Below are 16547 nucleotides of genomic sequence, written 5' to 3'. Positions count from 1 at the left end.
CATATACTGAATGATGAAGGAAAGCACATCACAAAGCAGAGTTGAGAGTATTACTAGCCTATGAGGATGCACGAGGAAGGCATGGGGTCAATGACAGGCTGGAGAAGATTAAAGACCAAGTTTGTGGAGTCGAGGGGGAAAGTTTTAGGAAAGGGAAAGTGCCAGATGGAAAGATAGGCCCTGACAGATGAATAATAAAACCTGTTCTTGGGCTCAACAACTGAGAGATCACTGATGTCCAAGGAGTTTCTTCAGAGTGGGGCTACTGGTGGTGGGGAGGTAAAAAGGCAAGAGGTGAGGATGCGGGGGGAAGGGAAGGTGAAGAGACAGACACAGAGATTATTGCTTGTAGGAATGGAAAGAAATGAGAATGAGGCATTTGGAAGCACCTTGGTCTGCATGGAGGGGAGACTGGAAGGCTTTAGCTATACTTTTCATCCCACCCATAATTTCTTAAAGATGTATAGGGACATCATTCTCACTGTTGTAATTCATAATCAAATTACATCATAATCCCAAGCAAACAGAGCAAACTCTCTTTCAATTATGACGTCTTTCTCAAGGGAATTAAAACAAACTGTGGTCAGGTAACATCAGCCCAGCATTTAACACAATGTAAAGATTGATGTGTAATTTATTGTGTACTATGTTTCTAGTCACTGGGATACACTGAGCAGAAGGCACCACAGAGAAAAAAGATGCAATTTAGGGGAGCGGATGGTGCACAAAGAATCTCTGGACAGGGCAGGGTCCAAGCATCCGCCTGGACAGACACTCCTTCGAGCCTAGACATGAAGCTGACTGCTTGGTGAGGAGACTGGTGTGCATGTAGTTCTGGGAGCTCAACAGGCAAGTCTAGGTTTAGTTTTCTGGAAAGAGAATTGGCTTTTTGTGACAGAAGAGTGGGGCACGGCAGGCGCTGTCCAGGAACTGCTTAACTGCCGGGATAGAACAGAGGACTGATAAAAAGAGGGACTGAAAAGCAATTTAAACGTAGGTGTTTGAATTTGCCCTCTCATCAAACCATAGACTTATTGAGATCCGTCTTCCATCTCCACTGGCTTCCAGCAGTGTCCACAAGACGGGAGAGGAGGTCCACAGCCATTTCGAAAGCTCTTCCTGATACACAACTTTTCAAAAATCTTGGCAAAAGTGAACTTTTGGGTCATTTAAGATTTATGCAATTCCATGCAATTAACCCCCTTCATACACAATATGTAGTAGATATTACTTAAAAGTCAGAATTCTCAAGAAAAGATATTACATACATTTTGAGAATGATGAAGTTAGAAAGACCCTACCTGGTTGGTTCACCAAGATATGTTAATCATGTGCACACCACTCCAAATTCTGAGAGCCTAAGCCCTATTCTCCAATTGCAAAGCCATATTCTCAGAGTTGGCCTTCTATTGGCTCTGAGGTGTGGGCGGGGCCACAACTCCTGGAACTACCACTAGCTCCACCCCATTCCATGCAAATGAGGCAAGGCCTGCTGAACACACGTGACTGGTCACATGGTTGACAACGCATTCTCCCCACCCCTTTAGTGATATCATCACCAACCAAAACTCTCTCGGGACCCTGCCCAGAGGTAAGAGGTTAGCAGGACTGTCCACTGGGCCAGGAGGCCCTAGGGGAGGAGGCTCCAGCAGGCTCCACCCCCTTTCAGAGCCTCGATTCTGGGGGGGTCCTGGGGCCCAAAGGGGCCCGTGGGAAGCGACTAGGGGCCCCTAAGCATACTCTGCACTCATTGGCTGGCTGCGCCGGCATGCAAATGAGGGGACGTCACTTCCTGAGCCAGCTGAGCGCCATCTTCCCTTTCTGGAGCGCGGGAGGAGGGACGGGGCGATAACCATATCACTTTCCTATGTAAATGTCTGTTCGCAGAAATACAGTTCTTTGCATATATTATGTATGTTAACATGTAATTTTCCCCTCTCTGTCTTCCTTCCCTGGCCTCATGCTAAGCAGGCATTCTACCATTGAGTTACATCCCTTGCCCTATGTCAACGTGTCCTTTATTTTAAGCAAGTTAATATTTCCTAATGTGGTAAACAGGAATGACTATAATCACATTTTTTTCAGCTTTAATTGAGTTTATTGGTACATTTTAGGGATACAGTACAGTTATATTCATTGTTGGGATCTTGTACCTCTACATGACAAGTCTTGATTCTCATATTTTCCAGTGAAAAGGAGACTGGGCTATGGGGACGTGGAGGACGGAGGAGGGAGGCTGGAGAGCGGCGACGGGGATGGCTGGGAGAGGACACTAGTGGGAAGGCGAAGGTGGGGGATATGCGGGCGCAACGGCTCTGGCTGACGGATCGCCCTCGCGGAAACCCGGGACCACCCTGAAGCGCCTCCTTGGCGGGCGATCCTGGGGTGAGGGGATGGATGCAGGCAGGATCGCTCGCCACACCTGAAGCGTCCTGTTTTCCTCGAGGCAAAGATCTGTTTGGAGAAGAGGTCGGGGCAAATCTCTGTCCCTTCACCGTGAATATTGATCTGAATGTCAAAGGTTGATAAGCACAGGGTGACTTTAAAATTGAAGTTTGCATCCGCCATTGCTGACTGCCTTCCAGTACGTGCCGTTTACGAAATTGCTACAAACATTTGGCCCAGGGACAGCAACAATTGGAACCGAGTTATTGCATGGTTTCAGAGCATCATGTAACTAAATATTTTTAAGTGTCGTCTTTGAATCAGAGTGGAAGATTTACCGAGTACTGTTAACACTCATTATATGTAAATAGAATGGGCGGTTTCTGCTGTGGAGCTGGTGAAAAAACCCAGCTATTTGGGGAGGGACAAGGATGGGGGAGCATGCACCCCGAGCCCTGCGCTGGTTGGTAGTTATATGAAGGTTGTTGGAAGTGCATACACAGTTTATCAAAGGGGGCTTTGAGTCTGGTAAGAAAGGACAGTATGTAAAAAATAGTTGTGAAAAGCGGGTATTCAGCTTGAGTTGGAAGTCAGGTCAAGTTAGGGAAGCTTACCTAGAGATACTAGTTGAGAGCTGGCGACATTACTAGTTTTAAGATATTTTAGGTAGAGATGGGATCTCTGAGTACAGCAGTAAGCCAGTGGTCCTTAAGCACAGACTTGGCAGATCTTTGTCTAGAAAGGATGAACAAGGAGTAAAGAGGGAAGAAGTTCAACATTCTGTTTAGAGCCGGGAGGAAGGTGAGGGCTGGATGAAGACATCTCTTATATGAATGAAACATTGGTTATGGGGGCTGATGAGAGAGTTATGGCAAGAATTGTAGCTGAAGAGATCCTGGAAGTTTTGGAATACCTTTTAAAATTGAACAAAACTTGAAGTATAATTGTTGACACTTTGAGGAGGTAAAGCTGTAGCATGCTACTCTGCCCTACACATTGATCTGACATATTGGAGGTTACAGACCTATTAGAATAGTGTGACACAGAAGAGAATGGAGGTGGATGAAGGTCACATGATAAGGAAGAGATCTTCTGGTGATCGGAACCCAGACCTGAATCTCGCTTTCATATGTGACACAGATATTCTGTATTCTTAAAAGTTGCTCTAAAAGGAATCCTCGTATCCTAATAACTGGGACACTGCATTTAGTTTTTTGGTGTTAGATAACAAAAGCTCTTAGTACCTTAATCCTCACAGCAGCCTATGAAGTAAGTTGTGCTCTTAATTTTACAGATCAGGCAACAGATTCAGATTAAGTAATTCGTGTAAGACCACAGAAAAAGTTTGCCTAAAACCACATAAATTATGGGATGATTCTGCTGAGGTAGCTCTAGAGCCTGTGTTGACCACCATTGTGTTGTGCTGTTTCTCAAGAATCTTTTCAAAATTTACTTTTTTTTTTTTTGGTACTGTGGGTTGAATTTGGGCCCTTGTGCTTGCAAAGCAGGTGATGGAACCACTGAGCCAGATCCCTGGCCCTACATTGTGTTTTAAAAAGTTACTGCCTGAGCCAGTCCTTGTGGCACACGCCTATAATCCCAGCACTCAGGAGTCTGAGACTGGAGGATTGCTATGAGTTCGAGGCCAGCTTGGGCTATACAGTGAGTTCAGGACAACTTGAACTGCCCAGTGAGACCTGCATAATGCATTATCTTTAATTAATTGCAATACCAAAAAACTAAAGAAACTTTGTGGCTTTTTTTTTTTTGGTACTGGGTATTGAACTTGGGACCTTGCATTTGCCAGGCAGGCGCTGGAACCACTGATTCAAATCCCCCGGCCCTGAAAATCTTTGAATACTTCCTTGGGAGTTGATTTTTTGTGTACATCAGTGGAATTTTATGGTAGTTGTTTTTGTCACGAACTGAAGTACAGAGACAGGGAGGTGGGGCTGGCTGCATTAACAGTTGTTTCATAGTGGTGAAATACAGGTCTCACTGAACTCATGTGCAAAGAAAACAAACTGAAAACAGCACACCATTTCTTTCCTAGTCAGTCCATTGGGCATTTTGTAGGGAATCTTGTGTCTTAGAATTGATCAAAGCAAAGAGGTTAGTAACAGTAAGGGTGCATAAGTGTGTCTTGAAAGGATTGCTTGGAGATTGTGAATCTTCTGTAATTGCCTATGTTTTGTCGTACTGTTCTCACTAGATTTTCTTAAAGCAGATAATGAACTGCTAAAAAGGGGATACTCTTTTTTTTTTTTTTAAATGAAAGATTTCCACGCTTGTTCTTGGTGGAATAACAATAAAGGAGTGGAGGATATTATGTTTGGGAGTCAAATTCAAGAAAGATCAAAGATGGACAGTTAGTTCTTTAGCCCTAGTTACAAGCTGTGAACAAGTAACTACAGAATCTGTTTGAAACTTGCCAGATTGCTGACACCTCATTTCAGTAATCCCTGTATCTGAAAATCACAGTCCCTACACACTCTTGGTTCTCAAGGTGCACCAGTGCTCGTGGTCTCTTATTTCTTAACCCTGCAGCCAGAGAAGCTCTTGCTGTGATTTGCGACTTTCCTGCAAGCAGTAAATGTAACTTCTTTGAGATGGATGGTTAAGGATCCTTACTTAACAGCCAGGTTTTGGAGAAGGGAACCCTAGAACATAGAGGCTAATGGAGCTTGAACGAGAAAGTAGAAGCAAGAATCGCGAGGGAGTGGACATCTGACCAAGTTTTTCTTGTACCTTGTCCTGGCCAAAGCAGCCAGTCTGGGCTCTAAAGTGACCTTGTGCAAGAATTTTTGAAACAGATTGTGATGTTTGTGATCATGAGGCTTTTCTGTTAGAGTATTAACCTTGAGAAGGCTGGAACCCAGTTCAATGCTATTATTTTTTTTAATGTTAATAGGTTTTACTTCATTTCTTTTGACTTTTATGTCCCCACATCTACAATGCTAATGATCCTTAAAGCTCTAAGATACTTTGCTTCTAGGTTAACTTGTCTGAAGAGAAATTTAAACCTACTCTAGATTGACTCCAAACAGTGTTCTTACTAAAAAATTCATCCCTCCTCTATGAATTCTCTCTGCCTCCCCTCCATCTTACTTAATTCCAGTCTATCTTTTGGTTTTACTTAACATTTGTTCAATATATTCAGACATTCCCTCCTTTACCTTACTGAGTTTTTGATGTGATCTGTTTACATGGAATGTGTTGAGCTCCAGCCCTACATATACATTTTATGTTTTACATGTTCATAGTTCTGAGCTTGTTTTGTTTTATATCTCATTCATTTAGTGAACATTTGCTGTGTACTGTAATATGATTCCTACCCTAAGGGAGTGAAGTCCAGTAGGGGAAATAGCTAAATAGGTGCTTGCCACAGAGTGAAGGGGATACAGTGAAGGAATTATGTGCTAGTGACCGGGCTAAATGGGGTGGGGGTGGGAGGGCATGTTCTTCGGTGAGGCTTCAAGTGTTAGGAAGGGAATTGGTGACCCCACATTGCTTCCTAAAGTTTGGAAGATTCTGCCAGATTGTCCTCTTAATGTATAGAAATTGTGAATTTTTACTTACTCTTACTACTGTTGGTTATCAATGAAATAAGTTATTTTGGTAGTAAAACTTAGGCACTTTACTGTTTTATAGGCTATTTAATTATTCAGAAAATTAAATAACCCAAATGTCTGTCGCTTGAATCTGACAAGCAGATTTTTTAAGGTTTTATAGTCTATATAAATTAAGAAAATTTTTTTGAAATAGTTGTAGATTTATGGAAAAGTTATAAATATTGTACAAAGAACTTTTCTCTCCCTAAATGGTTAGAGAGTAAGTTGCTAAACAAGGCCTCACATTACTTAAAATGTATTTTCTATACTTTTTTTTTTTTTTGTACCAGGGATTGAACTCTTGTGCTTGCAAGGCAGGCGGCAGAACCACTGAGCCAAATCCCCGGCCCAATGTGTTTTCTATAGACAAAAAGATTCCTATATATCCCTAACAAAGCCATCAAAATCAGGAAATCAGTGTACCACCTAATCTCAGACCCCTTCGAAATTTTGCCTTTCTCTCACTCTGTTTCTTTCCTTTTCTCTTTTTCTCCCCTCCCTTGCTTTTTCACCCCCTACTTCTTTTTCTCCCTCTCTGCCTTCTTTCTGTATTGGGGATTGAACATCTCCCCAGCCCTTTTTTATTTTGATACATGGTCTCAGTGAATTGCTGAATTGCCCAGGCTGGGCTTATACTTGCAATAGGCATTTGTTGCCCACCTGGCTGTCAGTCTTTCTTTTTTTTTTTTTTTTTTTTCTCATTGAGTTTATTGGTACATTTTAGGGATACAATACAGTTACATTAATATTGGGATCTTGTACCTTTACATGACAGGTCTTGGTTCTCATTTTTTCCCCTTGTCCCTGCCCTCCCTTCACCCACTCCCCCTCCCCATTTACAAACACTTAATTTCCATCTTTTCATTTTCTCATACTTTTTTCTTTCCCCTTATTACCTTTCCCCTACCCTTCCCACTTTCTCTACACCTTTAGCCCTTTTCTTTCTAACAATGTCATTTGTAGGAAAATGATCTAATTTAGAATTGCATGTTGTGTTATCTTTTTTATTATACTATTATTTTTGAAATCTTTAAATTTTATTGTTTAGTTATCTTTATTCTCCTTCAATCTGTAGTAGTTCCTTAGTTCTTCCTCTAAGGTGTGTGTGGGGTTTTTTGGTTTGTTTTTGGTGATGCTGAGACATGAACTCAGTAGCCCATGCATGTGAGGCAAGCACTCTATCACTTGAGCTACATCTTCAGCCCTGTGATATATTTTTAAGTGTATAATTCACTGTTTTTTTACAGAGATGTGCAGGGTTCACCATGTCCTAAGCATATCCCCTCCTCCCAAGTCTGTCCATTTACTTACTTGTTCTTGACTGTCAACCACTAATCTGTGTTTCATCTGTATAAATTTTCTTTTCTGAACATTTTATGTAGAACTGTGGGAACTCTTGCGCTAGATTCTTTCACTCAGCATAATGGTTTTTTTCTTTCTTTTTTTTTTTTTTTTTTTTTTTTTTTTTTTTAAGAATTTTTTTTTTTTTTTTTTTTTTTTTGGTATCAAGGTTTGAACTCAGGTCCTTGTGCTTGTGAGACCAACAGCAGGACCACTGAGCTAAATCCCTGACCCCATGTAGCATAATGTTTTAAGATTAGGGGTATGCATTACCACTTTGTTACTTTTTATTGCCAAATAATATTCCATTGTATAGATATACCACATTTGTTTATCCATTTGATGGACATCTGGATTGTATCTTTGTTTCTGAGATTTGACTTTTATGAAGTATCTACTTTATATGATCTTGACAGTTCTGAATATTATAGACTACTATGTACAGTGTCTCTTTATTTAGGCTTATCTGCCAGACTTGGTCTTTTCCCTTAGTTATTAAGTATATCCTTTTCTTCATCATACTTTCAGTTAATGTCAGTGTATACTTGAGCTTGTATTTTAGTGGACTGCATTTCTCTTAACTATTGCTGAAATAAAGCACCCCAAAACTTAGACTAGAATATTTTATTCAAAGGGTTCATTAGTTCTGTGCATCAGGAATTCAGACAGGGAAGGGGAGATGGCTTGCTTTCTGCATTGTGGAAAGACTTGGCAGCAGTGACTTGGCAGCCGGGGCCAGAAACCTCTCAGGATATCTGTACTATGTGCTGGGGGTGATGTGAAACCCCTCCAGTGATCTCTGTTTTGTTCATATGCTTTCTTAGAAACATGGTCTCTACATTCCAAGTCTGGCCTTCCTGAGATGTGTGGTATTTTTCCCTTGACACTTTCTTGGTTAGGCAGCTACAAAGTTCTATTCAGCATTCAAGGTTCCTGTTTTAAGAAGAGCATGAGAGATAGGGAACACTTATGTGTGTCTTTGGGAAACTCAGTGTGCTACAGATTACTGGCCTTATTTCAGAGGTGCCCAGGTTGTTCTGGCTTCAGCCCGAGGGAGCCTCCAAACTGATTTCTTTTGTCCTTTTGACATGTCTCATCATTTTCTGAGCAACTGTCTTACTTTCTGGCATAAAAGCCCATCTTGCTTTTGTTGTGTTACAAGTTTTTTTTTTTTTGAAATTGTATTTTATTTTATTTTTGAGAAAGTGTGTTACTATGTAATTCAGGTTGTCCTTGAATTCACTGTGTAGTCCAGGCTGACCTCAAACTTGAGGCAGCCCTCCTGCCTCAGCCTCCTGAGTGCTGGGATTTCAAGCCTGTGTCACCATGCCCAGCTCAACCCAAATTCTTTTTAATAGAAAGTGGTATTTAGAAATTGAGATGGGGCCAACTGTTATGGTTGTGTAACTGTTTCTAGGCTGTCTCCTGAATGTAACTGTGTATACACACGTCTTGTAATACTTTTTTTTTTGGTGGTGATGGTACTAGGAATTGAACCCAGGGCACTCACATTGAGCTGCATACATCCTCATCCCATAGCCCTTTTAAAATTTTTTATTTTAGTGCTTGCTTCAGTAGCAAGTACATTAAAATTTTTTATTTTGGAACAGGGTCTTGCTAAGTCCCAAAGTTGCCCAGGTTGGCCTCAAGCTTGCCATCTTCCTGCCTCAGCTTCCCAGAATGATGAGATTATAAACATGCACCACTACATTTGAAGATTTTTATATCTGTATATTGAAAGTGATTGTGTCATGTCAGTGTCTTCTAACCTGGTCCAGTACCACATGGTTTATTTTTATTTTATTCCTTTTTAGATATATTAAAAATAGCTTTACTGAGATAATTTATATAAGATTCATCCATTTATAACGTACAGTTTAATGGCTGATAGCATAGTCACATACTTGTTTATATGTCACTACAGTTAATTTTTAAACATTGTTACTGTTTCAGAAAAACCCTTTTCTCCCCAGTTCTCTCTGGTCCCAGGCAACCACTCTTGTACTTTGATTCTGTAGATATATTTGTTCTGTGCACTTTTTGTGCATGGAATCATACAACATATAGTATTTTGTGTCTAGCCTCTTTAAACAGAATGTTTTCAAGGTTCATTCACATAATACTATATACCATCACCTCATTTCTTTTTCTTTTTCTTTCTTTTTTTTTTTTTTTTTGTGGTATGGGGAAATCAAACTTGGGACCTTGCTCTTTAAGACAGGCAGTGGAACCACTGAGCTAAATCCCTGGCCCTGCCTCATTTCTTCTGGAGTGGGGATCAAACTTGGGACCTTGTGCTTGCAAGGCAGGTGGCGGAACCATTGAGCTAAATCCCCAGCCTTGGCTCCTTTCTTTTTATGGCTCAAAATATGGATAATATCAGATTTTTAAATTTTTACTTTTTTGGTACCATGGATCGAACTCAGGACCTTGCCAGCTGCGAGGCAGGTGTGGTGCCACTGAGCTAAATTAAATCCCCGGCTCGGATAATACCAAATTTTATTTGTCTGAACACTTGATGGACATTTGTTTATATACTTTTTGTTTGTTTGCTTGCTTGTTTTTGTACTGGGATCAAACTTGGGTCCTTGTGCTTGCAAGGCAGGCAGCAGAACCACTGAGCTAAATCCCTGGCCCTCGTTTATATACTTTTTGTTTGTTTGCTTGCTTGTTTTTGTACTGGGATCAAACTTGGGTCCTTGTGCTTGCAAGGCAGGCAGCAGAACCACTGAGCTAAATCCCTGGCCCTCGTTTATATACTTTTTGGATGTAGTGAGTAACACTGCCCTAAATATTCTTGCTCAGGTTTTTGTGTGGATACATTTTTCGTTTATTTTAGGTGGAATTGCTGGTTAAAATGGTACCTATATGATTGGTCTTTTGAGGGATTACCAGATTGTTTTCCAGGTTGGCTGCAAACAGTGTGTGAATTCCCATTTTTCCATATTCTTATCTGTATATGTCAACCCCCTTCCCCTCTTTAAAAATTATAGACATTCTAGTAGATGTGAAGCACTATCTCCTTGTGGTTTGGAGTTACATTTCTTCAGTGGCTAATTATTGATACTGAGCATCTTTCATGTACTTAATGGCCATTGTATATCTACTTGGGAGAAATGTTCAGATCTTTTTACCCATTGTAAAATTGGATTCTTTATGAAATCTCTTAAAATTTCTTTATGTATTCTGGATATAAGTTGCTTATCAGGTATATGACTTGAAAATACTTTTTCCCATTTTTTGGAAGTTTTGCTTTTGTGCTCATGACTTTGGAAGCATTAAAGGTTTTAATTTTGATAAAGCCCAGTAATGTATTGTTTTTCTTTGTTGCTGGTGCTTTTTGGTTTGCTTTTTCAGTCTTAAGAATCTGTTGCTGAATCTAAGACCATGCAGCTTTATGCCTACATTTTTTGGTTAGGGTTTTTAAAATTTACCTTTACCATCTATAACCCTGTTTGAGCTCCGTGTATGGTGTAAGGAAGGAGTCCATCCTCATTCTTTTGCATGTGGTTATTCTTTTCTAGTACTTTTGTTGGAAATTATACTCTACTCCTAGTGTTTTCCAACTTTGTTTAAAATACATTTTTGCATATGTATATATTTCTGTTAAAGTTTTGTTTTCTTTCCTTTTAAGGAAAATTTCAAAAATGTTTCAAATTCCTGTGGAAAATCTTGACAACATCAGAAAGGTGCGGAAAAGGGTGAAAGGCATTCTTATGAATATTGGACTTGACAGCTGCCAGGAGTTACTGAAGGTAAGAGGGTATTAATAACAGATTAAATGAGTGGTATTAAAAATGCTAGTTTGGGCTTGTGGAATGAGACTTGAAAAGTTTTTAAAGTATAGGTAAGATTTCTCAAAATAGGAATTGCTAGGGCTGGGGATTTAGCCCAGTGACACTGCGACTCCCTGGCAAGCACAAGATCCTGAGTTCGTTTCCCAGTACCAAAGAAATGAACAAAGTAGGAATTGCTAATACCTTAGATGGCTGTGTGAAAGCATCTTCAACACTTGTTTATACCTTTTTTAATATACTTTTCTAATAATGAGCTATTTAAGCTGTTCAAGTTTTTAAAACTACTTTTAGGAGACAAGTTTTATGGTCATTATTTATAAAAATATATTTGCTTTTGATATTTGAGGGCAGTGTGTTGAATTTATTGTTACTGCAAAAGAAGACTGCAACTTAATGTCCCAGTATTGTTTGAGTGATCAATAAATGGCCATGCACATGTGATATGTTTTCTTTTTTCTGCTTGTAAACTTATGTATGTAATCTTATAAAAATTTAAAAATTAAAGTCACGGTCATACACTTTAGATTTTTTCTTATAATTTTATTCATATAACATTAAGAATATATTATTGGCAAATAGTTTTAAAATGTTAAGTAAGCATTGATGTCTGTCTTTATAGCCGTTGATAATTCAATGTATGTTTTATTTGTGCCAGTAGAAATAGGGACAGTGTTTTCTTTGAAGTTTTAAAACTCGAAAGGAATTTTGTCCAGAATATTTAGAAAGAGCTCGTTTTTCTTATCTTCAGATTTTAGACTTTTAACTAGATTTTTACTAACAAAAAGGCAGTTAGATACTGAAAGACAGATTACCAAGATTCCTGTCAATGGCCAGAGTTAATCTTCACTCTCAGGTAGATAAATATTATTAATTTCTGAAGAGTGGGAGATTGTCATTGTAACGTGATGCCTTTTTCCCTGTATTCATGGCTGTCATATCTTCCTTTGCTTTTTTCAGGGCATTTATACTACCTGATATTATTTGTTGGTTATCTGTCTCCTCCATTTGAATGTAGGGAGGAGGGCAAAGACCTCATTGTCTTGTTATCCACTGTGCTACTTGCAATCAGAGTAGAGCCTGACACCTGGATGCTTCACAGATATTTCTGCTATGAATGAATAAAAATAAAATTCAAGTAGAGAAACTTTTTGTTTTGTTTTTGTTTTTTTTGAGACAGGGTCTCACTGTGTAGTTGAGGCCGACCTGGAACTCACTACATAGACCAGGCTGGTCTCAAAGTCACAGCGATCCTCCTTCCTCAGCCTCCCGAGTGCTGGGATTACCGGCGTGCGCCACCATTCCCTGCTTGAGAAACATTTTAAATAACAAAGCGTAACTGAAATTTCACTTGGGAAGTATAAGGATAGGAGAGATCCTGAAAGTGGAAGTGTTGAGTAGAGCTTATTGTTCAGGAACAGTCCTAAAAGAAGAAAACTTTTGGAGATAATGGATGTGGAAAGAAAGCAGGGTAATTATTTGAAGACAACATTGAGAATGGGATATATGCTGAGTTGGTTGAATGTGGACACAAGTCCATCAAGAACAGAGTAGTGCGATTAAGGGACGTAGAGAATGTGGACTTGAACATTTGAGAACACAGGTGTGTACAGGATATTGAAGTTTTAAGTAGTGACGTGTAGGCAGCTCCTAGAACTGTGCTTGGCTCAATAAGGGATGCTGTAGAAGTTGACTCTATAGATGTGGTAGCAGCTTCCTAGAATCAGGTTGAACATATTCTTTTGACTAGCAGGTTAAACAGAAACTTTTTGTTTTAATCCTTGATCTTAACTAGTGATGTGACATTGGACAAATGAATTAATCCTGAGGCCTCAGTGTCCTCATAGTCACAGAGAAGGAACATGGAAAATTGAGGCCTGGATTCTTGTCCCTATTGGGGTGATGATAGTCTGTAGAAGCTGAGACAAACTTGAGACAGTTATATTGCAGAGGAGGCTGAACACATTTAGTGGGAAAGCTGTTGTGGCCTTTATGGAGGAGTTGAAAGATGAGTATTTTTGTTTAAAGTTTGTTTTGTGAAGAATAGGTAGGATTCTCCAATGGGAAAAATTGGAGAGGTTGTTCCAAGAATAATGAATTTAGAACTATTACCTGGTAGATTAACATCTGTCAGTCTAGGGTGAGTGACTTCAGTTGTTTGAAATGTTCTATTTGGAAGTTATAACTCAAGCTTACAGAGAAGTTACAAGAATAAAAATAGTATGACGAACATTCATTACTCTACCCAGATTCATGGCTGTGAATGTATTATCCTGTTTGTTTTAACATTACCACTTGCTATGAACTCTGTAAATTTATTGCAAAGTAAGTTGTATACCTTACGGTTCTTTTTACCTAAATAATAGTGTATGTTTTCTAAAAATATGTATAGTTTTTTTATAACTGCAGTTTATCAGCTTACATGAATATACCACCAATAGAATATTTTTATCTAATCATGACCAGCATTGTATTCTCCTTTAGTAATAGATTCAGTCTAGAGTTAGGTATTGGATTTCATTGTTATGCCTCTTTAGCCTTCATTTAATGTGAATCAGTTGTTAAAAGTGGAATTATATTCTATGATTGGTTTAGTCCCCCCAGCCCACTTTCATAGTGCTAGTGATCCAACCCAGGGCCCCAGCCACACTAGGCAAGCACACTTCCACTGTGCTACACACCTATCCCTTGTTTTATATAAAATGTCAGTAAGAGCTACTTTTTCATTCTCAAGTCCTTAGTTTTTTACTTGACTGGGACTGAACATGTTAATGTTAGAGCCTTTGTAAACCTGAGGGCTCTCAATCATCCGAGTATGTTCAGACTGTTTACTGACAGAGGTACTAACAAACTCCAGAGGGGAAAATTGAGAAATTACAATCCCCTTAAAGACATAAACTAATGGGTTAAATATGACTAACTGTTTTTTCTGGACGGGGGTATTTTTAACTAATTCGTGTTTTTTACCTCTCATAAACACTTGAAAATTCAAGCAGTTTAAAACTGCATTATAAAAAGTGAGAAAATAAACTTATAAACCATTACTTTAGAATCCCATTATTAACATGTGATGTATCTATAGATTTTAAAAAATAGGATATATTTGTATTTTTTTTCTTAGCAAATAGAAGACTATTTAAGAAGACAGTTATATTTGCTTTTTTCCCCCTCTTCTCTCAGAACCTTGTATTATGAAATTTCATCAGGTCTAACTTGTATGTCCTTAATCTATCTTAGCAGTTTATTGATTGGCTTGCACCATGGGAATCTTACAGAAAGTTGTTGAGACCTTCTGAAACAGGAGTGTGTCTATTTATTGCCCTTAAAGTAACTCTGCATTCCAGATCTTACAGTGAGAAGTTACTTTTGCCTTCTCATCTGATTTCCACAGCATATGTGACTAAATTCTCATAGCAAGAATTAAGCCTCAGATAGGAGGCTCAACAGCTGGCTGAGAAGTGAGCCTTAAAGTAGATCTAAACATTGCTATAGTATAGAGTCTCATGAAGTTAAAATTAACAGCTGGATATGGTGACATGGACCTATAATACCAGCAAGTTTGAGGCTAGCCTAGCAAGTTAGCAAGACTTGTGTCTCAAAGTAAATAAATAAAAAGTCCTGGAGATGTAGCTCAGTGCTCCCTGGGTTCCATATCCAGTACCACCAAAACCGTCCAGCAAACAAAAATTAACATTTACACAGTTAGAACTAAGGCTGGCTGTGTGCCCAGTTTGCAGGGAACTATGCAGAATGAACATGTTGGACTTGATTAGGCTCCACGGCACTTGGTACCTAGACCTGGGGTGGGTCAGAGGCCTCTTTTGAATTGTCAGCCAACACACTATGCTGCCAGTGCAGGACAGGGATGGTTGCCACCTTGTCCCACCTTTGGGTTGTCATCTGTTCATCTGTTCATCCCCCTATCTGAGCCAAATTACTATATGGGGCAGCGTGGAATCTGACCTCCTGTCAACTTGGTCACTATCGTGGGTGGGAAATGAAAGTAAAGGTCTGGTGGCAGGGTAAGGACTAGAGGGGAAACTCAAGGGAGGTAGGTCCTGGGTAGGACATAAAGTGGGAGAGAGAAGAATCAAATGTTTTCTGGGAAGGTTGGATGAGGGATCATGCATACTGAGGCTCCAAGCCCCGTGTTCCATCAGACTCCACTTACATAAGATAGAAATTGAAAGCTAAATTTATTCAGAATTTCAAGATGATCACGACTGAGCATTAGTCCCAGCATTTACATTAAAAGCCCTGTGTGTCAGCATTGGTCCTTTGCCAGTGAAGCCAAATACAGTATATATCTGCTGTCTGCCTTGTAAGTGCAAGGTCCTAAGTTCAATCCCTGGTACCAAAAAAAGAAAAAAAAAACCCAAATACAGTATATAATAAAATTTTCCATTGTAACCACCCAACCTACCTCCTGCCTTCCCTCCCTTCCTCTCCTCTGGTTTTTGAGTTGGACTCTTGCCCAGGCTGGCTTCAAGCTCTTAGGTTTAAGTGTTCCTCATGCCTCAGCCTCCCGAATATCTGGGACTACAGACATGCACCACTGCACCTAGTTTTTATTTTTGCCATTTTTAGGTTTTTAAATTTAGTAGCATTACATTCACAGTGTTTTACAACCATCACCATTATCTCTTTCCAAAATTTTTCATTATCTCAAATAGAAACTGTGGCCATTAAGCAGTGAGTTCCCACTTCCCTTTCCCCCTAGGTCTAGGTAACTTCTAATCTACCTGTCTGGATTTGCCTACTGGGAATAATCTATATAAGTGGAGTTATGCACTATTGGTCCTTCGTGTCTTGCATAATATTTTTAAGTTTCATCTATGGTACAGTTATGGTATAGTTAAGTATCAAAATGTTCTTTGTTATGGCTCAGTAATACTCCATTGTCTGATCACACCACATTATATACCATTTCAGCTGTTGTTGGGCATTTGGATTAATTCTCCCTTTTGGCTGTGAACTTTTGTGTTCAAGTATCATTTTAAGTCTTTTTTTTTTTCAGTTATTTAGAGTATATTCTTAGGAGTAGAATGTTGACTCAGACAGTAATTCTGTTTAGCTTTTTTTTTTTAGGAACTGCTGTACTTTTCTCTGAAGGTGTACCATTTTACAGTCCTGTTTGCAATGTGCAAGAATTCCAGTTTATTCATATCATAGCCAATCTGTGTTATTTTCATTCTTCCTTCCCTTCCTTCCCTCTTTATTTTCAATTTTCTTTTCCTTTTTCTCTCTCTTTCCTTTCCTTGTTAATCTTGTGAAGTGGTATCTGATAGTGATTTTTGAATCATAAATTCTTAAAGACAGATGATATATAGCACTTTTTCATGTGCTTTTTTTTAACAATCTTTGAAGAAATATGTATTCAAATCTTTTGCTTATTTTTTAATTTTTTAATTTTTTT

General features: G+C 39.1%; 1 protein-coding gene across 3 annotated transcripts in view; it reads left to right on the top strand.

Annotated features, from left to right (window-relative positions):
- The first annotated feature begins 1560 nt into the window (after positions 1–1560).
- Adnp2 (ADNP homeobox 2) overlaps positions 1561–16547 on the top strand; it is a 34983-nt gene continuing 19996 nt past the window's right edge. The window contains exons 1-2 of one of the 3 annotated variants that reach the window (XM_010613346.3): positions 1561–1591; positions 10972–11092. In XM_010613346.3, coding sequence (XP_010611648.1) covers positions 10985–11092 — 108 coding nt within the window. In that variant the 5' untranslated portion in view covers positions 1561–1591; positions 10972–10984. Of the gene's footprint in view, positions 1592–2206; positions 2674–10971; positions 11093–16547 lie in introns of those variants that run through there. The other 2 variants (XM_010613344.2, XM_010613345.2) reach the window with 2 other exon arrangements.

The sequence above is a fragment of the Fukomys damarensis genome, unplaced genomic scaffold (genome assembly GCF_012274545.1).
Source record: "Fukomys damarensis isolate Sample0158 unplaced genomic scaffold, DMR_v1.0_HiC HiC_scaffold_30, whole genome shotgun sequence".
In the NCBI taxonomy this organism is placed as follows: domain Eukaryota; kingdom Metazoa; phylum Chordata; class Mammalia; order Rodentia; family Bathyergidae; genus Fukomys; species Fukomys damarensis.
Note: the sequence above shows the minus strand (reverse complement) of the source record. Positions and strands in the feature narration are given on the sequence as shown.